At 40.0% G+C, this 22,833-nt stretch overlaps 1 protein-coding gene across 2 annotated transcripts in view; it reads left to right on the forward strand.

The window, feature by feature from the left end:
- MOB1B (MOB kinase activator 1B) overlaps positions 1-22,833 on the forward strand; it is a 90,358-nt gene that overhangs the window by 41,222 nt on the left and 26,303 nt on the right. The window contains exons 2-3 of one of the 2 annotated variants that reach the window (XM_007998829.3): positions 13,589-13,700; positions 20,643-20,809. In XM_007998829.3, coding sequence (XP_007997020.1) covers positions 13,672-13,700; positions 20,643-20,809 — 196 coding nt within the window. In that variant the 5' untranslated portion in view covers positions 13,589-13,671. The remainder of the gene's footprint in view (positions 1-13,588; positions 13,701-20,642; positions 20,810-22,833) is intronic. The other variant, XM_007998830.3, reaches the window with a different exon arrangement.

A 22,833-nucleotide genomic window follows, 5' to 3' on the forward strand; every position in this document is an offset into this window, starting at 1 on the left:
ACTTTCTCTTCCCGAATTTTCTATATCTTGGATATTAGGCTTCTTGACTGGTCCTTAATTTTTTTTTTCTCCTTTCCTATCTCTTTTTTTTTTTGAGATGGAGTCTCACTTTGTCACCCAAGGTGGAGTGCAGTGGTGTAATCTCGGCTCACTGCAATCTCTGCCTCCCAAGTTCAAGTGATTCTCATGTCTCAGTCTCCCAAGTAACTGGGACTACAGGCACTAGTCACCACACCCGGCTAATTTTTTGTATTTGGCAAGGGGAAATTTTTAGTAAGGGGTCTCCGCTGTTGACCAGGCTGGTCTTGAACTCCTAACCTCAGGCTGTCTGCCTGGCTTGGCCTCCCAAAGTGCTGAGATTACAGGCGTGAGCCAGCGTGCCCGTCTCATGTTAGAAGCTTCCTTCCAGTGCCTGGTAACTCTTTTGCTTTCTGCTTTTATTTATAAGTAGGGCAATTAAAAAGCTAATTGGATTTCTGTGTGCATGAGTGTGGAGGGTTTATCAACTATGGGCTTTGCTGAAGGATGATATAGCTAGATTATTTCCTTGAAGAACTCCTGGTATGATTATCTTTTCAGGTCTTATACATGGTATGGTACGATTTGCTCCCCCCCCCCCAAAAAAAAAGGCTTTTCTGGTCTTTGTTTGGAGGCTGTTATCCCTGATTGCAAGGTTTCTGGTTAGCGGAATAGGCTAGGGGTCTCAATATTGATTATTCAAATTCACTTTATCTCCTTGTGTTAAGTATGGTAAACTTGCCTACAATTCTACTGGGGTCTCTCAAGTCAGAGACCTTCTGTTTTGCCCTCTCCATAGAATAAACCTTCAGCTTTCAGTTTTTCCTTGGGGCTGGGGTGGTACAGAAGCCCACTGTGTAGATTGTTTAGGGGATCTGGAGATTACAACTGCTTTTTAAATAGAGTGGTAAAAATCCTGTTCTATTTTTACTTGCATTTCCAGAGTATTCTACATCTAGAATTTTACATCCTGAATTTTTTGTAGGATCTATGATGTAAATTGGATTGGTTTTAATTTTAGGATTGGGTGTTTTCTTTTTATTTTTTGAGATGGAGTTTTGCTCTTGTTGCCCAGGCTGGAGTGCAGTGGCATGGTCTTGGCTCACCACAGCCTCCACCTCCCGGGTGCAAGCAATCCTCCTGCTTCAGCCTCCCAAGTAGCTGAGATTACAGGCGCCTGCCAGCACGCCTGGCTAATTTTTGTATTTTTAGTAGAGATGGGGTTTCACCATGTTGGCCAGGGTAGTCTCGAACTCCTCCTCAGGTGATCTGCCTACCTTGGCCTGTGATTACAGGTGTGAACCACTGCGCCCAGCCTAGGATTGGGTTTTCTTAGGGACATTAAATCAGTTATTCATCTACTTTATAATTTCCAAAATTTTGTTGTCTTCTCTTTCATTCTTTTTATTTGTATGAGATTATGATTTTAAAAAATTTCACTTTATTATGACTTTGAGTAGGAAGTGGAGGCTAGTGTATGTTTTCAGCCCAACATCTTCAATAGTTTTCTTCTAAGTATTGATCCATTTTATTGTTATGTTCTGTTAAGCATTCGCAATTGTGTTGTGTCTAAGTGAAAGGAAATTGTGTTATTGTGTTGAATCACTGTAGTGTATTAGTAGATATTCTTAAATTCCTTTTTTCAACGAATTTGATATTTCCTTTTTCCAACTTTGTTCAGCAACTCTCATTTTTGCAAGAAAACAGATTAATCCAAATTTGAACCGCAAGGGGCCGGGCATGGTGGCTCATGCCTATTATCCCAGCACTTTGGGAGGCCGAGGTGGGTGGATCACTTGAGGTCAGGAGTTGGAGACCAGCCTGGCCAACATGGCAAAACCCCATCTCTACTAAAAATACAAAATTATCCATGCATGGTGGTGCGCACCTGTAATCCCAGCTGAGGCAGGAGGATCGGGAGGATCTCTTGAACCTGGTAAAATGGGAAAGGTTCCCTTGTCCCCCTTGAAGGGTGTGCGGTGGGGGTGTGGCTCGCTTCTTTGGTGCACTGCTGCTCAAACCTCTACGTGGAGCATGCAGTGCTGAAGCTCCAGTGGGTATGTGTTACAGGGTACTCTTTTAGTTTAGCCATCAGCTCATTGAGACCCCCTGCCTAACAAGGACAGAGAGTTTTCTTTATCCCGGAGTTCTTGCCTTGGTGTACGGAAGAATTGGATCACAGGTGGGCTTGGAGAATGAGTGGAAGGTTTTATTGAGTGGAAGTAGCTCTCAGAAGATGGAGGAGCCAGGGGGAGATGGTTTTCCCCTGGAGTCCGGCCACTCTGTGGCGCAGTCTCTCTTCCGACTCCCCTGGCCAGACTCCGCATCTTTCCGCTGGTTTATGACCTGCCCAGTGCCGGCGTCTGTTGGTTTGCTCTTCTGCCGGCGTGGTCCACTCAGTGGCCTCTTAACACCCAGCCGCTTGTGTCTTCTTCCGCTGATGTGTTCCTTTCCACGTCTAGCCACTTGTGTCTCTGCCTGTTAGGGTCTCGGGGGTTTTTATAGGCACAGGATGGGGCCATGGTGGGCCAAGGTGGTCTTAAGAAATGCAGCATTTGGGCATGAAGGCAGGAGTGTCTGCCGTCACCTAGGTCCATGGGCACAGGCCCAGGGATGGAGCCCTCTCCAGGGACCTACCTTCCTCTATCTAGCCAGCACTTTTCTGCCTCCTTTCCATACCACTGGGAGGTGGAGGTTGCAATGAGCTGAGATCATGCCACTGCAGTCTAGCCTGGGTGAGGACAGAGTGAGATCCCATGTCAGAAAACAAAACAAACCACCAGATTTGAACTGCAAGGAATATCTGTTATGTGTTTTGCTAGCTTCCCACAGTGCTTAACATGGTTATGTCTTGCCAGTGTTAGGTATCCTAGACGATTAAAGATGAATCTCTGTCCGTGTATCAACATTGTTATCAGTTAAATGTCTCTAAAATCTGATTCTAAATGGGTGAACAAGTTTCCTTTCGTTTTTGTTTTCAGGTTAATAATAAAAATAATATTAGGGCATTACATATTAATTGGTCTTTTAATGTATCTCGGCTTTGAATTTAGGATTTAACCAAATTTAACTATAGTATTTTGTCTTACTATAACTGCAGAAGTAGACTTCTCTTGCCACATGTACATTGTCTGATTTTCTCTTTATTTGTATCTGGCTATCATATCTCTCTTGACTACTTTGACTATTTTATTTTATTTTTTTCTTTTCTATGCCATACGGACTCAGCAGTAGTGGCTGTTTCTTAACAGTTTAATTTGAATTTCCAGATGCCCTTTTAGACATAAAATGTGTTCTCAGTACTATAATTTCTACTCACCTCTTTGTCACTTTTATCTGCTGCAACTTAAAAAATTTCTTTTTTCTTTGAGATGGAGTCTCATTCTGTTGCCTAGGGTGGAGTGCAGTGGCATGATCTCGGCTTACTGCAAGCTCCGCCTCCCAGGTTCACGCCATTCTCCGCCTCAGCCTCCCGAGTAGCTGGGACTACAGGCTGCCGCCACCATGCCCGGCTAATTTTTTGTATTTTTAGTAGAGACGGGGTTTCACTCTGTTATCCAGGATGGTCTTAATCTCCTGACCTCATGATCCACCCACCTCAGCCTCCCAAAGTGCTGGGATTACAGGCGTGAGCCACCGCACACAGCCAATAAATTTCTTCCTTCTTTCCCTTCTTCTCTTCCATCCTTCCTTGTGACATTTCTCTTTGGTATCTTTCTTTTCAGAGAAAATTAACATTTGCACATCCAAATGCTAATGTAATCTTTTAATGTAAAGCTAATTACTGAGATCACAAATGGTATTTTTATTTATTTTATTTATTTTTTTGTGTGTGTTTTTGCCTTTGGGTTTTTTTTTTTTTTTTTAATTTAAGTTCTAGGGTATATGTGCACAGCGTGCAGGTTTGTTACATATGTATACTTGTGCCATGTTGGTGTGCTGCACCCATCAACTCGTCAGCACCCATCAGCTTGTCATTTACATCAGGTGTAACTCCCAGTGCCATCTGTCCCCCCTCCCCCCTCCCCATAATAGGCCCGGTATGTGATGTTCCCCTTCCAGAGTCCAAGTGATCTCATTGTTCAATTCCCACCTATGAGTGAGAACATGCGGTGTTTGGTTTTCTGTTCTTGCGATAGTTTGCTGAGAATGATGGTTTCCAGCTGCATCCATGTCCCTACAAAGGACACGAACTCATCCTTTTTTATGCCTGCATAGTATTCCGTGGTGTATATGTGCCACATTTTCTTAATCTAGTCTGTCTCTAAATTTCTTAAACCTCTTGATTAGAATGTTTTAATAGTTGTAAAAGGCTTTAGTAAGTTTTATAATTTAATTATTATTATCAGTCTAAGCTAATATTTCAGATTATTCAGGTTATGCATCAGAAGTACGCTTTGGCAGCTCCTATTTAAATCCTCAATGTCTTTGACCTGAATTACACATTAGTTAAAATTGATCTCCAAATCAGAAATGATTCTTATGTTATTAAAAACCAAAAATCCTAAGAAGCAAACACTCAAATCAGCTGCATTTGAAGTTAGATTTATAGGAGAAAATAGTTTATAACTTTTGTGTACATATTACCAATATCGTCTATGTAATTAAAGTAGAATTGCCATTTAATAAGTAGTTATTTCATAGGACATTTTATCAGTTTTTTATAGGCATTAGCATGGATTTCTTTATTTTTTTAAGAATGAATTTAATGCATTGAATTTCTCATACATGCCATGATTTTGAACTGTAACAAATTATTTTATAAATATGATTAAAGCTTTCTGCTAGTCATTGTTTAATAGAAAAAGAATAAACCTAAACTGTAGTTTTTAATTGAAAGAAAACTTGTACCTATCCTGAATGTATGTGTGTTTTATCTAAAAGAGATGTCTGTAGAATTAGAAATTAAATGTGAAGCTCATAGACATTTAAAGAGAAACTGATGTTTTTGTGATAGCCTCAGAGAAAAGATACAGACTAGGGCAGGATTTCTGTATCTGGGTTTATGAACAGGTTTTAGCCCCTCCCTGAATTCCTGTATGCAAAATATTGTGGGTTTTTTTTTTTTTTTTTTTTTTTTTTTGAGACGGAGTCTCACTCTGTGGCCCAGGTTGGAGTGCAGTGGCCGGGTCTCAGCTCACTGCAAGCTCTGCCTCCCGGGTTTGGGCCATTCTCCTGCCTCAGCCTCCCGAGTAGCTGGGACTACAGGTGCCCGCCACCTCGCCTGGCTAGTTTTTTTGTATTTTTTAGTAGAGGTGGGGTTTCACCGTGTTAGCCAGGATGGTCTCGATCTCCTGACCTTGTGATCCGCCCGTCTCGGCCTCCCAGAGTGCTGGGATTACAGGCGTGAGCCACCGCGCCTGGCCTTATAATTGTGTTTTTTGTCTCTAGAGAGAAGGTTCATATTGTCAGATTATGAAAGACTCAAAGAACTGGAGGCAAAGAAGTCAGCAAAGAAAAAATTATTAGATAAATGTTTAAGAGCATTGTGGCAGTATTTCCATTTTATGTAGCTCAGAAATATATCTCAGTAGGTTCGGGGAGTTCGTTGCTAAGTTATTTTTATTACCGAGATATGATTTACAAAACATGAAGTGCTCAGATCTTAAGCGTATAGTTAAACAAGCATATGCTCTTTGTAAACCACACTACTTTTAAACTTGAAACATTTCCGTCACCCTAGAAAGTACTTTACCTTTTAAAAATAAAACCATAGGGTCATTTCTGATGGTTTTTTTGACATAATATTTTATAAGCATACACTCCCATTTCACATAGTTCTAGAGAGTCCATTAGCTAAATGGGGTGGTTCAGATTTTATGGAAGAGGAACTAGTAGTTTGCTAGTTCCTGCTTTTCGCACTTGGTGCTAGTTTTGCCCATTGAACAGCACAGCTGTTTCAACTCTGATGATCTTTTAGGTGATCAAAGAACTGGGATGACATCCAGTATCTCAACACCTGAATCCTTAGAGAGATTAGCTCGCATCATTTCTTACAGTTAACCATGTTTTCCTCTTACCCCACAATGATGAATAATCATCTGACATAAAATAATGAAAGAGCTTTGATAAACTTTTCTAAAGATAGTAGTTGAAGGTAGAGTAACTTAAAAAAAAAAATCAACAATTATTGATCTGCATTAGAAAGTAGCTTCTGAAAAAATACTCAAATGAATAAGACTGTGGGACCTGCCTCTAAATTGTACACGGTAATAGAAGAGACAGGAGTTAACACACACTTGTCATAGTTTGGTAAATATGGTAATAGAAGACTGTACATGTACCTAAATGGGTTTATATATTGATAATTGAGAGAATCAGTTATATCAAGCCATAACTTCTGATTTTCCCTCTGTGAGTAGCATTAATAAGCCTTCAAGTGGATAGAGATCTAGAGTTTTAGAAAATCTTTTTCAATCAAAATAAAAAAATTCAAAATATTTTCCTTTTTGAGAAAATGAAAAAATATATAAATACAAAATTTAGTGTCAAAATGAATATTTAGAATGAAAAAATCACATCACAATTTTAATAACACAAGGTTAACATCACAAAATATAGAAAAATAACATTTTTATGTCAACTGCTAGATATCTCTAATACTTTTTTTTTTTTGAGATGGAGTCTTGCTCTGTCACCTAGGCGCGATCTTGGCGCATTTCAACCTCCGCCTTCCAGATTCAAGCAATTCTCCTGCCCCAGCCTCCTGAGTAGCTGGGATTATAGGCACATGCCACCACACCTGGCTAAGTTTTGTATTTTTAGTGAAGACTGGGTTTCATTTCACCATGTTGGCCTGGCTGGTCTCAAACTCCTGACCTCAGGTGATTCTCCTGCCTTGGCCTCCCAAAGTGCTGAGATTACAGGCGTGAGCCACTGCGCCCAGCCTCTTATACTTTTTTATTTAGATTTTTTGACCACTTCTTCATATGTCAACAGTGTACTTTTTTCTCTAGCATGACTGATCAAATTGTGTTTATTATTGATAGCTTAGAAAAGTTTGAGATTCACAACTCGTTTTATTGGTAGTGTCTGTAATATTTTAAGATTGTTTTCAAATTTGGGGCAGCTCCTAGGGTTAGGCTCTTCTGGCATTGCTATAAGGAAATACCTGAGACTGGGTAATTTATTAAAAAAGAGGTTTAATTGGCTCAGGTTCTGCAGGCTGTACAGGAAGCATCATGGCATCAGCTTCTGGGGAGGTCTCAGGAAGCTTACAATCATCGCAGAAGGCAAAAGGAGAGCAGGCACATCACATGGCAAAAGTAGGAGCAAGACAGTGTGAGAGAGAGGAAGTAGAGAGAGAGAAAGGGGGAGAGTAGGGGATGACATGCAACAGACTTTTAAATGACCAGATCTCACGAGAACTCACTTACTATCACATAGACAGCACCAAGCCATGAGGGACCCACCCCCATGATCCAAACACCTACCAGGCCCCACCTCCAGCATTGGGGATTACAATTCAACATGAGATTTGGGTGGGGACAAATATCCAAACTATCTCACCGTTGGTAAGTTTTATATGAAGTACAGTGTTTTTAGATACTTCTGTGCCAATACCATGTGGAACTCATATCTAGATGTCTCTGGCCCTCTGCCTTAGTGTTAATGATACCAGATAAGGCAGTGCATTGGGTGGTAGGAATATTCCTGGATGTCATTCCTGTACCCAGACTAGCAATTATCTAGTCATACATGGATGTGATTGCACACTACATATATCCTGTGAAACCGAAATATATACCCAACTCAACTTCCCCTTAGTTCAATGCCCAGAATATCAGATTACCCAAGGAGGAAGTATGATGGAGAGGGAGTCAGAAACAGGAGTCAGAAGTCAGAACAGAAGTCTTTAACCAATTGTAGTTGGATTGCTTTCGCGATTTTTGTTAGGACCCTTTCCAAGGCCCTGCATTTTAAGCTCTCATGGTAAAGTAAATTCTATAGCCTTGTACTGTAATTTTGTGCTTGGATTCTGTTTGTTCCATTGTGCTACTGAAATGTTAGTTACAACACAAGACGTATGTTATTCTGCATGCATACTATGTACTATGCTACTTGAACCTATCATGATTAGGCCTATTTGTATAAGCTGAAGATATAAATTTTGACAGATGTCTAAGGTATTTGCTGTGCTTTCAAATTTTTGTCCTGGAATTCTTTGTCAGTTAGCTCAACATTGAAGCTCTATTCTGACCTAGGCCTTGTGATAGGTTCTGGAGATGCAGTGATGACTTAGAAACATTTCTTACCTTTGAGAATCTCATGGTGCTATGTAAAATAGACAATGATAGTATCCTGTCTGAACACAGAGAAGGCATCCTTAACCCGTCTTAGGATATCAGGGAAGCTTCCTGAGGAAAATTACCCCAGCACTGATTATCTAGGGATGACTAGATATTATTTGGTGAAAAAAGAAAGTGCAGTTAAAATTGTATGAGATAAGGAGAAGTAGGCACTACCTGATTTTAACTTTGTGTGTGTGTGTGTTTTTTTGTTTCCTGTCAGGCTGGCTTCTGTATTGTAAGAGTTTAATTTCAAAGCATTTAGACCATACAACTTCTGTGTCACTGATTGCGTTGAAAGCCTTTTGCAGGCAAATGCTTTGGCTAAGCTGGTTTGTCTTTGTTCTTTTTTTTTTTTTTTTTGACCAAAGTTTAAGTATGGCAGTACTGTAAAGGGGCCTAATACTGAAAATGAAATTTTGGTGTCAGGACTAGGAAATATTTCTCAATCTGTTACTTTTCTTGCACAGTTGGAATCCTTTAGATTTGTCATAGTGAATAAAATAAAGATGACAGATTGATCCTTTTCTTTAATATTGGTAACAGTGGCTCCTCTCAGTAAGATTTTTCGTCCTCGTCAACATCATTATTTGAGATAATAAGCATTTATTATGTATTCTATTACGTTTCAGCTTCTGTGTTAGGAATTGAGAATGCAAAGATATCTAAGACAAGACTCATATCCCTGAGTAACCCACAATCTAATGAAAGAGAGGGAGAGGGAAAAAGAAATATAAACAAATAAGCAGGAGGAGGTCATATTTTAAGCTGACCCTTCCTTCATGGATTAGTGGAAGTATGGCAAGAGGATAAAGTCAGAAAGGGTATTTTATTTATCCACATTTAAGTGCTTGTAAATGTGCATATATATATATATAGTCATTTGTACATTTAAAAAATGCTAGTTCCTTTTGTAAACCAAAAACGGACTGAGCAGATCTCAATCAATTAGTGGTTTATTTTGCCAAGGTTGAGGATGTGCCTGGGAAAAAGAAACACAAGTCACAGTAGGATCTGTGACCTGTGCTTTTTCCAAAGAGGGTTTTGGGAACTTCAGTATTTAAAGGGGGAAGAGCGAACAGAAGGGGAAGGAAAAAAAAGGAAGGAGGGTAGGCAGTGAGGCAAGTGGTTACATTCTTGTGAGGCTCTGATTAGCCAGCCACCTTTCTCTTAAGCCTAGTTAGTTTGGGGTTCCAAGATTATATTTTTCTTTCACATTATACTGAGCGTTTGCTCTGTGACTGCTACCTCAAAACTGGGGTGCTTCAAATGTATTTACTCATTTATCATAACAGTCCTGCAAAATTGGTGATGTCATTCTCAGTTTTTTCATTTTAAACTTAAGGAAGTTCTTAGCCAGTAAGTTAGAAAGAGAGGATCTGAAACTGGCCGTGAACTATCAAATTACACAATTTCCCTAAGCTTACAACTAAAAAATTGGGGATGATATCACCAGTTTTGCAGGAGTGTTATGACAAGTGAGTCATAGACTCTGAAAAGGCAGGATCAAGACACTGGGTCTTCTTATTGTTGATTTTTGTTTTTCTTTTTAGAATCAGGGTCTCACTCTGTCAGTCAGGTTGGAGAGCAGTTGCGTGATAACAGCCTACTACATACAGCCTTGAACTCCTGGGTGATTCTCCCATCTCAGCCTCCTGAGTAGCTGGGACTACAGACATCACATCCGTGGCTAGTTGGCTAGCTTCCCTCCCCCCCCCCCCCCCCGCCCCCCGCAGAGATGGAGTCTCACTATGTTGCTCAGGCTCTTATTGTTGAATTTTAATAGCTCTTTGTATATTTTGGATATAAGTCCTCAACTGTGTATGTGATCTGCAAAGATTTTCTGCTAGTTGGTAGCTTGATATTTGACCTTCTTTACAGTGTCTTTCATAGAGTAGAATTTTGTTTGTTTGTTTATTTATTTATTTTGAAACAGGGTCTCACTCTGTCACCCAGGCTGGAGTGCAGTGGCACAGTCTTGGCTCACTGCAGCCTCAACACCCCCAGACTCCTACCTCAGCCTCCTGAGTAGCTGGGGCAACAGGTGTGTGCCACCACACCCAGCGAATTTTTTGTAGAGATAGGATTTTGACATATTGCCCAGGCTGGTGTTGACCTTCTGAGATGAAGTGATCTGCCCACCTTGGCCTGCCAAAGTGCTGGGATTACTGCCGTGCACCACTGTACCCAGCCACAGAGGAGAATTTTAAACTTTTAATAAAGTCTAATTTATAAATATTTTCTTTCATAAGATGGTTTTTTGTATCTAGAAACTCATCAAATTCAAGGTCACATAGATTTTCTTCTGTTTTCTTCTAGAAGTTTTATAGTATTGTGTCGTAGTTTTAGGTCTATCATCTAATTCATGTTAATTTTTGTGAAAGGTGTAAGATCTGTGTCTAGATTTATGTTTTTGCCTCTGGATGTCCCAGTGTCCCAAGCAGTAGAGAACTACCACTTGTTGAAAAGATCATCCTGGCCGGGCGCGGTGGCTCAAGCCTGTAATCCCAGCACTTTGGGAGGCCGAGATGGGTGGATCACGAGGTCAGGAGATCGAGACCATCCTGGCTAACACGGTGAAACCCCATCTCTACTAAAAATACAAAAAAATTAGACGGGCGTGGTGGCAGGCGCCTGTAGTCCCAGCTACTCGGGAGGCTGAGGCAGGAGAATGGCGTGAACCCAGGAGGCGGAGCTTGCAGTGAGCCGAGATAGTGCCACTGCACTCCAGCCTGGGCGACAGAACAAGACTCCACCTCAAAAAAAAAAAAAAAAAAAAAAAAAGATCATCCTTTCCGCATTGAATTGCCTTTCCTGTTTTGTCAGTATCAGTTGACTCTATTTGTATGGTCCACTGTTCACTTTTATAACGTCAATTATATATTTTTTTGTGCCTTAAAAAATGCTTAATTAGACATAGTCACATACCTTACAAATCGCCCATTTAGAGTGCACTGTTTAACACAGTTTTTTAGTAACCATCTCCGCAGTGAATTATATTAAAAAGTCAACTTTTTAATCTTACCAGAATTCTTTAATTTTTCAATTCCCCTCACTGCAGTTAATATCTCTTAACACCACTTGCTTAAGGAGAACTTCAGCTTCTCCATCCTTCCCTGATGGTTTCTTTTCATAATTGCCTGTTTTTGAATATAAGTGTCTCTGTTATTTCTAAAGATATTGATTATATTTAATATGTTCTTCTTGGTTTTCGTTAGCATTGGATATATTGTTGAGTAGTTCTTTCATGGTGGTGGTTTTCCTGGAATATTTAGTGATTTGGGATTGTCTGCTCAACTTGAGTGTTTGAGGATATTGGTTTGCTTCTTGGTGAATAGTCTGATTATGGGAGCTTCCCTCTGGTGACAGGAAGGAGTAGGAACCGCTGCCTACTGTACAGAGGTATGCCAGTAGGTTCTCTTTTGACTGCCAAGTTCCCCTGCCTGCTGGGGAGATGGTTAAAATCCCTCCCTCCACCATGCTCTGAGCTTCAGCTTAGGCTGTGCTTGCCTACTTCTCAGAAAAAGACCAGTCAGAAGGGTATTGGGATTCACTTGTGCAAAGACCCTGGGTTAAGTTTCCCTATAATCTTCTGGAGATCCCCTCAGGGTCCTCTCCCGTAGTCTGGATTCTGAGTTTGGAGCACAGTAGAATCACTGTTACCTTCATAGAGACCTCTACTGGGCATATCTAAGCTAGGTTTTCTGACTTCTCAGTCACTGTGTCTCATCAACTTTTTAATCTTGTAAGAATTCCCCAATTTCTGAACTGCAGATAGCAGATAGCATTCTTTGTTTTTTTCCAGCTGTGTTAAGGATTTCTTACTCTCCTAACAGTAACAATAGTAGGAATGCCACCTGCCACTAATAATAGTGATTTAAAAGGGATTATAGGCAGAAATGTAAGTAGATGTCTGTTCAGACTGCTGTCTGTCTTGAAACAAGGTTATCTTTTCAATACTCATAGCTTTTAGCCTTTAGCTTTTAGTCTTATTATTTCTAGAACACATTCTATTTTGACAGCTTCTAACATTTTTTTGCAGATGGATATCTGCCTTTCTGAAAGCATGGATGTGTTTGGCAACATTTGGGGGAAGTTGGTGTAGGGTAGAATTTTAATTTTCCTTACTGTCAGAGTATGTGCTGAGTATTCATATAAATTAGAGAAGGTATGAGGAGGGGAAATAGGTGGTTTGAAGATTAAGATGTATCTATTCCCAGCACTTTGGGAGGTGAATGTGGGAGGATCACTTGAGCCCAGGAGTTGGAGACCAGCCAGGGCAACAAAGTGAGACTTCCTCCCTATAGAAAAATACAACAACAAGAAAATTAGCTGGACATGGTGACGTGAACCTGTGGTCCCAACTACTTGGCAGGCTGAGGTGGAAGGCTAAGGTAGAAAGATCGTTTGAGCTCAGGAAGTCGAGGCTACAGTGAGCTGTGTTTGTGCCACTGCACTCCAGCCTAGGTGACAGAGTGAGACCCTGTCTTCAAAAAAATACACAAATAAAATTACAAAGGGGTGGAGACAAGGGTAAGAAAAAAAGAACTTTTTAAAAATAAGAAAAAAAAAAGGCGGCTATTAATAACTCTGTTGATATAAATTAGCCTTGTGTTGTTCATGAATGACTTGAGTAAAATATGGTGAAAAAGGGAGAAAATTGTTAGAAATAATTTAGTAGAAGCTAAAGGTAAAGCATTGAGTAATGTTGGGTAGTGGGTAAAAGAATGGGCTTTAGGCCGGGCGCTGTGGCTTATGCCTATAATCCCAGCACTTTGGGAGGCTGAGGTGGGCAGATCTCCTGAGGTCAGGAGTTCGAGACCAGCCTGGCCAACATGGAGAAACCCTGTCTCTACTAAAAATACAAAAATTAGCTGGGCATGGTGGCGGGTGCCTGTAGTCCCAGCTACTCAGGAGACTGAGGCAGGAGAATCGCTTAAACCCAGGAAGTGGGTGAGCCAAGATTGGGTTACAGCCCTTCAGCCTGGGTGACAGAGCAAGACTCTGTCTCAAAAAAAAAAAAAAAAAAAAAAGGAATGGACTTTAGAGATTTAAATCCTGAATTTAAATTTTGGCTCCTTAATTTACCACTTTTATAATCTTGAGCAGGGTATGTAAGTACTTTAAAGCCTTAGATTTGTCATCCATAAAATAAAGAAAAATAATAGCATGTATATCAGAGTTACGGGGATTAAATGAGATGTATTGCACGTATATATTCTCAGTACAAAGCTTGCAGTAAATGTTAGTTAATATTAATCATCATTATTATCCTGATGTAGGAGTTCTCAGCCTGAAGTTGACTGGAACTATCAATTAACAAGTATTTATCGAATACCTGATCTGTAGTGTTGGACTTAGACCTATGGAAGGAGCTACTGATGTGAATGACAGGTTAGTACCTAAAGGCGGAGCAAAGAGAACTAATAGTAGTGAAGTTCTTACCATAAGTTTTAGTAGTAAGGTAGGTATTATTATCTCCATTTTATAGATGAGGAAGCTGAGACTCAGTCACAGTAACTTCTTCGAGACCTTGGTTCTGCCATTTAGCTAGCTGTAGTTAGATTAATAACTCACTTAACCTTGAAGAGATGAAGCTGTTGACACAAATACATGATTTGTGACAAAAATCATTTATTTTATAATCATTTGTGTTACAAATAATTTGCTTTTAATTTTGAATAAATTTACATATTCTTCAGTGTCAATATATAGGTATCTGGTACAGAAAACAAAATAGGGATAATACAACAAAAACAAAAACTGTTAGGAACTGAGCCTCACAGCAGGAGGTGAGCAGCCAGCAAGTGGAAAAACTGTCTTCTGTGAAACTGGTCCCTGGTGCCAAAAAGGTTGGGAGCCACTGTTTTAGAGTCTCAAAGAGAAAATAAATGATGTTGAAATTTGCAAAAGATAAATTGGAAGACTAAGAGATACGTATTCAGAGCTATCTCTAGGACTAAGTTGTTTACTAGACAAATCACCCTGTCCTGCTCTAAAAATTGATTTGCCTTCAAATACGAGTAAGAGTGGGAAAACAAATGTGAATATCATGGACATTTATTTGGAAAGCAGTGGAGTAATGCTATGAATTCTTAATATTATACCTCTAATATGTAATACATCGTTCACATTCTAGTTAGAAAGCATTCCATAGTGGTTGAGTATGGTGGCTCATGCCTGTATTCCCAGCACTTTGGGAGGCCAAGATGGGAGGATTGCTTGAGCCTAGCAGTTCGAGACCAGCTTGGACAACGAAGTGAGACCTCATCTCTAATAAAAATACAAAAAATTAGCTGGGTGTGGTGGCGTATACCTGTAGTCACAGCTACTCAGGAGGCTGAGGTGGAAGGATCACTTGAGCCATTGATCATGCCCCTGCATTCCTGCCTGGGCAATAGGGCAGGACCCTATCTCAAACAAACAAACAAACAAACAAAACAAAACACATTCTCCATAGTTAGGATGCTGTGTTGGAAGCTGTACAAGAGAAATTAGTAGTCTAATACCTGTCCTTTAAGACTCATATGTTGTAGCTGCTCCCATACATTGTTAGTGGGATTGTAAAAGGGTACAATTTATTTGGTGAAAAAACAGGCACTATATAAAATTTAAACATGTAACTGCTCTTTAGAATAGCAGTTCTAGGAATTTATCCTTCATATATGCACACACACAAGGATGCCTACTGCAATATTGTTTGTGGTAGCAGATGACTAGAGGAAACAACCTAAATGTTTTTAATAAAGGACTGATCAAGCTATATTATGATATAATCTATATAAGGAAATGCTATTTCAGTCTTTAGAATGAATAAAGTAGATCTACTTGTATCTTAAATATAACAGTCTTCTGGATATGTTAAATGAAAAACATTATTAAGTACACTACATTATGGTGCTATTGTGTAAAAGCAAACAAAAACAGGCACAAAACTTCCTGATGCTTTTACCAGATACTAGAAACTGTAATTTCTTCTGAGGTAGGTGTGGTGAGAGGGCAACATGCTTTATGTTTTTGAAAATTTTTGTGAAGATTTGCATTCATATATCTTAAAATATGTGAGATATATGCATTTGGGCATACAGTGTTGCTACAAGAGCTTGTACTCACTGATGAGGACTTCTGTGTACATGCTTGGGTATTTGTGCTTTTGAATTTGAAAATTCTGTCAGTTGGTCTTTTTTTTTTTTGGAGATAGAGTCTTGCCTTGTTGCCCAGCCTGGAGTGAAGTGGTGTGATTTCGGCTCACTGCAACCTCTGCCTCCTGGGATCAAGCGATTCTCCTGCCTCAGCCTCCTGAGTAGCTGGGATTACAGGCGTCTGCCACCATGCCCGGCTAATTTTTGTGTTTTTAGCAGAAATGGGGTTTCACCATGTTGGCCAGGCTGGTCTTGAACTCCTGACCTTAAGTGATCTGCCTGCCTCAGCCTCCCAAAGTGCTGGGATTACAGGCGTGAGCTACCTTGCCTGGCCTGTCAGAGGTCTTTTGACCTGGGAATGAGGAGTGTTATTGACCACCACCATTTCCCAGTTGGGTGGATTCGGGTAAGAGAAGATTCAGGTAGCAGCTGAAAAAAACCTAACAAAGACTTTTAAAAGAGTATTTTTAAAAAGTGTTAAGTGGTTAGCATATTCTGCAGTAATAAAGCAGACGGGTTAGACGGAAGGAAAATTAGATGCAGGACTTGAAAGCATTTGAAAGTATAAATGTATGTGGAAATGAGGAACAGAGAAGAGAGTCAAGAGGCTGCAGGGAACTAAAAACATTTACAAACATCTAATCCCTAAATGATACACTTTTGTAAAAAGTCATTTTCCAAACTCTTAAAAAACAAAATAAAAAAAAGTGGAAGCCCAGATGATAATTTGTGGTTTCTTAAGTAACATAAGAAGAAAATTGCAGGCTGGGCATGATGGCTCATGCCTGTCATCCCAGCACTTTGGGAGACTAAGGTGGGCGGATCACTTGAGTTCAGGAGTTCGAGACAAGCCTGAATAACATGGTGAAACCCTGTCTCTACTGAAAATACAAAAATTATCTGGACATGATGGCACATGTCTATAATCCCAGCTACTTGGGAGGCTGAGGCAGGAGAATCGCTTGAACTTGGGAGGCGGAAGTTTCAATGAGCCAAGATTACGCCACTGCACTGCAGCCTGTGGTTGACAGAGCCAGACTCTGACTTAAATAAGAAAACAAAAGAAAATTGCAAAATGGGGAGTAGAACCTTGTTTTCCTGATTTCCAATCTAACGCTAAGATTATTCCAAGATCGCTTGAACCTTGTGGTCAGCATAGGGCATAGCACCTCCCCCTGCCCCCCCAAAAAAAGAAAACCCAGAAATTAAAAAATTTTTCTTTTAAACTTGATGTATGACAGTTATTTCTTTCTGAACTAATTATATTTTCCCCCATTCAGTCTTGAGGGATAGAGTAGGATTTGGAGTTTTAGCATTGCACTACCATTTCTTTCTGTGAGTCATTGTGGTTCAAGAAAAGAAAGGATAATGAAGATACTAAATGTTGCATATATCCTCTCATTTTGCAACTATCCTATAATACAGGTAGTGTTCATGTTTTGTTATTTTTATTAGGCTGTCACTGCTAAAGAAAAAATAGGCTCTGGAAAGTTAGGTAGTTTGCCTGAGATAATAACTAATGTGTGTCAAAGTTGGCCTTCACAAAATTGAACTCAGATTTTATTTTTTCTTTTCTTTTCCTTTCTTTTTTTTTTTTTTTTTTTTTTTTTTTGGTTGAGACGGAGTCTTGCTGTGTCACCCAGTCTGGAGTGCAGTGACGTGATCTCGGCTAACTGCAACCTCCGCCTCCTGGGTTCAAGGAATTCTCCTGCCTCAGCCTCCTGAATAGCTGGAATTACAGATATGCGCCACTATGCCCAGCTAATTATTGTGTTTTTAGTAGAGACAGGGTTTCACCATGTTGGCCAGGCTGGTCTCGATCTCCTGACCTCGTGATCCACCCACCTCAACCTCCCAAAGTGCTAGGGTTATAGGTGTGAGCCATTGTGCCTGGCAGATTTTCTTTTTTTGGAGACAGAGTCTCACTCTCTGACCCAGGCTGGAGTGCAGTGGTGCGATCTCTGCTCACTGAAACCTCCAGCTCCCAGGTTCAAGTGATTCTCCTGCCTCAACCTCTGGAGTAGCTGGGATTATAGTTGCTCACCTCCACGCCTGGCTAATTTTTGTATTTTTAGTAGAGACGGGGTTTTGCCATGTTGACCAGACTGTTGAGCTCCCGACCTCAGGTGATCCATCCGCCTCAGCCTCCCAAAGTTCTGGGATTACAGGCGGGAGCCACCATGCCCAGTGAAGTGTGTGTCTTATGCAAAATTTTGTTAAAGTATTAGAAAGAGGAAAATGAAGTAAGTTTCAAGCTTGGTAGGCATGCATCTATTTATATTATTACCATTTATATTTATATAAATAAATTTTTAAATTTCATTTTATTTTTATTTTTTGGAGGCAGAGCCTCACTGTGTTACCTAGGCTGGTCTCAAACTCCTGCTCTCTAGCAATGCTCCTGCCTCAGCTTTCCCAGTAGTTGGGACTACAGGCATGTACTGCCATAGCTAACATTTATATTTTTATAATTATATTTTAGAGATGCTTGGAGCAAATTTGGTGTTTAATACATTGTCTCATTAAACTGAAGAATTTCTGAATTCTAGTGTGGGTCTAGAGCTTGACTATATCTAATATTTGACCTTTGGATTTACACTTTTGCACTGGAAAGTCACTGAGTGGTTCTAAGCAGAGATGTATCATAATCTAATGAGTGTTTTTATTTTTAGTTTTTTTTCTTTTAGCTTCTGATTCTCTGGTTGAAAAAAAAAATTAAATATATTTTTTAGAGAGGGAGTCCTACTGTGTTGCCCAGATTGGTCTTGAACTCCTAGGTTCAGGCGATCCTCCTACCTCGGCCTCCCAAAGTGCTGGGATTACAGGCAAGAGCCACTGTGCTGGGTCAATTTTTTACTTTTATTTTTCTAGACAGGGTTTTGCTCTATCACCCAGGCTGGGAAGAAGTGGCATGATCTCGGTTCACTGTATCCTCGACTTCCTGGGCTCAAGTGATCTTCCCACCTCAGCCTCCTGAGTAGCTGGGGTTACAAGCATGCGCCACCACCCTTGGTTAATTTTTGTATTTTTTGTAGACAGTTTCGCCGTGTTGCCCAGATTGGCCTGGGCTCAAGCAATCCGCCCGCCTCGGCCTCCCAAAGTGCTGGGATTATAGGTGTGGGCCACTGTGCCCAGCTCTGTGATGAGTGTTTTTAAAGTGATCCTTTAGGAGAGGGTGGTGTTAGAGTTGAGGAACATCAGTTTAATTCTAATTAAACACCTGTGGAGAGACCTACATTTAAATGAGAATGCATGTACTTTACAATGAAAAATACCTGTTACTTGAATTGGGTATTCGGGTTGACTGGTAGATTCTTATTTTATTTCAAGATCCTCAATACTTTTTGACAGCTCCTCAGATGATTATAATAATGCAGCTGGGGGTTGAGAACTACTGGTTTATCTTAAGGAAAGAGGGAAGGATTGGGGTGAGGGGTGAAAACTTGAGAGGAGGTAGAGTGAAAAGCTTTGCAGACTCTGGAAAGTGTCACCATCGTTTATGTAGTTTTTTTTGAATTCCTCTTTCATATTCATATGTTCAAATGCCTAGATGTTTTTGATGATGTGAATTTAATAACATTAAAGTTCCCACTTATCTAGCCTCTTTTTCCAGTCTGTTTCTTTTCATAAGAAGTGAAGGAGAATAATGGACGGGGGTGACGCCTAATTTGATAAAAATTTGCTAGCATTAACAGAAGATTTAAAAATCCCCCCTCTATTTTTTCTTTTCTTTTTTCTTAAGGAGAGGGGCCTCATTCTGTTGCCCAGGCTGGAGTAGAGTGGCGTCATCATTGCTTACTGCAGTCTTGAACTCCTTGGTCTTAAGCTGTCCTTTGGCTTCAGCCTCCCTAGTCCCTAGCTGGACTACAGGCTGCACCATCACATCTGACTTAATTTTTAAACATTTTTGTTTAGAGATGGCGGGGGGGGTCTCACTGTGTTGCCCAGGCTGGTCTCGAACTCCTGGCCTGATGCCGTCCTCCTGCCTCTGGCCTCCCGAGTAGCTGGGATTACCAGTGTGAGCCACCACACTCAGCTTTCCGCCTCTTTTTTTTTTTTTTTTTTTCCTCAGAGATGGAGGTCTTGCTCTGTTGCCCAAATGGTAGTGCTGTGTCTATTCACAGGTGTGATCATAGTGCACTATAACCTCAAGGGATCCTCCCACCTCATCCTCTTGAGTAGCTGGAACTAGAGGTGCCCAGCTCTCTTAAAAACTGTTAAAACCACCTTGAAGCCTAGTTTCAGTTGATCCATTAAACAAATTTATGTGTATATATACACATACACATTCGCTGTGTGTGCTTGTGTCTGTATCTCTGTATGTGCGTAAGCATTCAGAAATTTGAGCAAACCAGCCATACTAATGTCTAGCTACTTAACTGCTTAACCAGAATTCTGGACTAAAATTGATTACTGATACTTCCTATAATTGGGTAGAAAAACATGTAGCTTTGCTTTTCTTTCTTTTTTTTTTTGAAATGTAGTCTCACTCTGCCGCCCAGGCTAGAGTGCAGTGGCACAATCTTGGCCCACTGCACCCTCCGCCTCCCGAGTTCAAGCGATTCTCCTGCCTCAGCCTCCCGAGTAGCTGGGATTACAGGGACCCGCCACCAAGCCTGGCTAATTTTTTTGCATTTTTAATAGAGATGAGGTTTCGCCATGTTGGCCAGGCTGGTCTCCAACTCCTGACCTCAGGTGATCCGCCTGCGTCTGCCTCCCAAAATGCTGGGATTACAGGCATGAGCCACTGTGCCTGGCTGAACAAGTAGCTTTTTTTTCTTGTTCCAGAATTTTTATGTTTTATTGATATCGAATTGTGTCTTTGTATTTCTTTTAAGAAGGAAACAAATTTATTTTATTAGAATGAGAGACTTAGAATAGGAGTGAAAGGAATAAAATAACTAAAACTTATCATGGAAGTTTTTTTTTGTTTTTTAGATTACAATTTATAATCCTGAGTCATTAATTTATTGAGAAGAGGTGTTAGTTACAGCTTAAAAACTTTTTCTTTTTATGAGTTAACTAGAGACAGCAGAGAAAGTTTGTAGGAGTTTTGAATGGAGAGCACAGTAGTTACAGCAATTATATTGCTGGGATTTAAGCCAATACAGTTTAGGTCTAATGCTTGGTGAATGACCCTGTTGAATGTCATGCCTTAAATATTAAACTCCTTTTTTTTATTTTCTATTCATAGTGGTAGTCGCTCTTCTAAAACTTTTAAACCAAAGAAGAACATTCCAGAGGGCTCTCACCAGTATGAGCTCTTAAAACATGCAGAAGCCACACTTGGCAGTGGCAACCTTCGGATGGCTGTCATGCTTCCTGAGGGGGAAGATCTAAATGAATGGGTTGCAGTTAACAGTAAGTAGCCTTTCTATTTCTCAGTAGACTATGAATTAGGATAATAGCCTCATTGTTGATGAGTGTTGGTGCTATCCCTTCTAGGATTTAGTTAGCAAGCTAACACCATAAAAGAGTGATAATCTAACTTTAACCTTCATGTTACTTTATTATTATTTTTTGAGACAGGGTCTCACTCAGTCACCCAGGCTGGAAGGCTGGAGTACAATGGCACAGTTATGGCTCACTGCAGCCTTGAGCACCCGGGCTCAAGCAATCCTCCCACCCTTAGCCTCTAGCATAGCTAGGACTGTAGGCACATACCATCATGCCTAACTCATTTACAAACATGTTTTAGTAGAGATGGGGCTCTCACTATGTTGTCCAGGATGGTCTTGAACTCCTGACCTCAAGTGATCCTTCTGTCTCAGCCTTTCATGGTGCTAGGATTACAGGCACTAGTCACCACATCCAGTCCTTGTTATTTTATTTCTGAATATGGAATTTTATGAAACCTTGTTTCCTATTTTAATATAAAGCATAGATTTACTATCTTCATTACAATAATAATTTTTCATTTATCAAACACTGTATAGACACGTCACTCTCCTTTCTATATGGATGATTTTATTTTATCTTTATAACCTTACGATGTAGGTATGATTATTATTTCGGTTTAATAGATTAAGTTGAGATAATTAGTAAATTGCCTAGGTCATATAGCTATTAAATGGCAGAGCCTGGGCTCAAATATACAGCTATAGAATTTCAGAGTCTATGGAGTCAACCACTATGGTAAATTGCCTTTTTCAGTGGCACACTCAGTTATTTGTCTAATTGTGCTTTTTTTAATTTTTATTTTGAGATGGAGTCTTGCTCTGTCGCCCAGGCTGGAGTGCAGTGACACGATCTCGGCTCACTGCAACCTCTGCCTCCTGGGTTCAAGCGATTCTTCTGCCTCAGCCTCCTGAGTAGCTGGGATTATAGGCATGCACCACCATGTCCGGCTAATTTTTGTATTTCTAGTAGAGATGGGGTTTCACCATGTTGGTCAGGCTGGTCTTGAACTCCTGACCTTATGATCCACCTGCTTCGACCTCCCAAAGTGCTGGGATTACAGGTGTGAGCCACCACGCCCGGCCAATTGTGCTTATTTTTTAAAAAAAGACATCAAGTAGTGATCTTATGAAATTAGTAAAATATATTTATAAGATGTTCTTAACTCCTACAGAGAATAACATATGAATAGTAATTATATTCTTGGGAATTAAGCCAGAGGAAGTTGAGGAATAAAAGGTTCAGGGTTTTTCAACATTAGTGGAAAAAAAAAAATTAGAATTTTATAATTGAAGGAAATTGATTTGAATTTAGTAAAAATAAAATGAAATTTAATTGAAAGCATACGCAAAATGTCTAGGCTTTAAGAAAATGCAAAACAGTATTTTTCTTATATTTGATGGCCTCTTATTATAATTTGAACTATGTCATGGAATTTATAAATTGAGTGGCCCCTCCTCTAATACCTTTTAGGAACCAGGAGATTTTATTATGATGTCTTAAAACTTACTGTGACAGCATTTACACAAGAGCCATGTTATTATTATGTGATTATCCTCCTGGACCAAGAGAGTCTAGTTATTTGAAATAAAGTGATTTATTTGCTTTATTGATGAGGCCTGTCGTATTTCCAAGATGGTTCTGTGTCATCTCCAAGACAATATTCAGAACAAATCTCCAATATATGTGTATGTTCTTTTTGTACGAATTTGTGCCTTTTTGTAAAATTTGAGAGTTCATTTACTCATGTTTAAAATGTAAGGATGGCTGTATAGAGCTTCTGTAGTATAGTAGATTCCGACTTTTAAATATAAAAGCAAATAATCATTTTCTGTCTGTATTCTGTCTCTTTCTCAGTTGCCACAACTGAGTGTCTGTACTTCCCTTATCTGCTAGGGATACATTCCAAGATGACCAGTGGATTCCTGAAACCGGTGATAGGACTGAACCTTATATACACTGTGTTTTTTCCTGTACACCACATACCT

The sequence above is a fragment of the Chlorocebus sabaeus genome, chromosome 7, assembly GCF_047675955.1.
Source record: "Chlorocebus sabaeus isolate Y175 chromosome 7, mChlSab1.0.hap1, whole genome shotgun sequence".
In the NCBI taxonomy this organism is placed as follows: domain Eukaryota; kingdom Metazoa; phylum Chordata; class Mammalia; order Primates; family Cercopithecidae; genus Chlorocebus; species Chlorocebus sabaeus.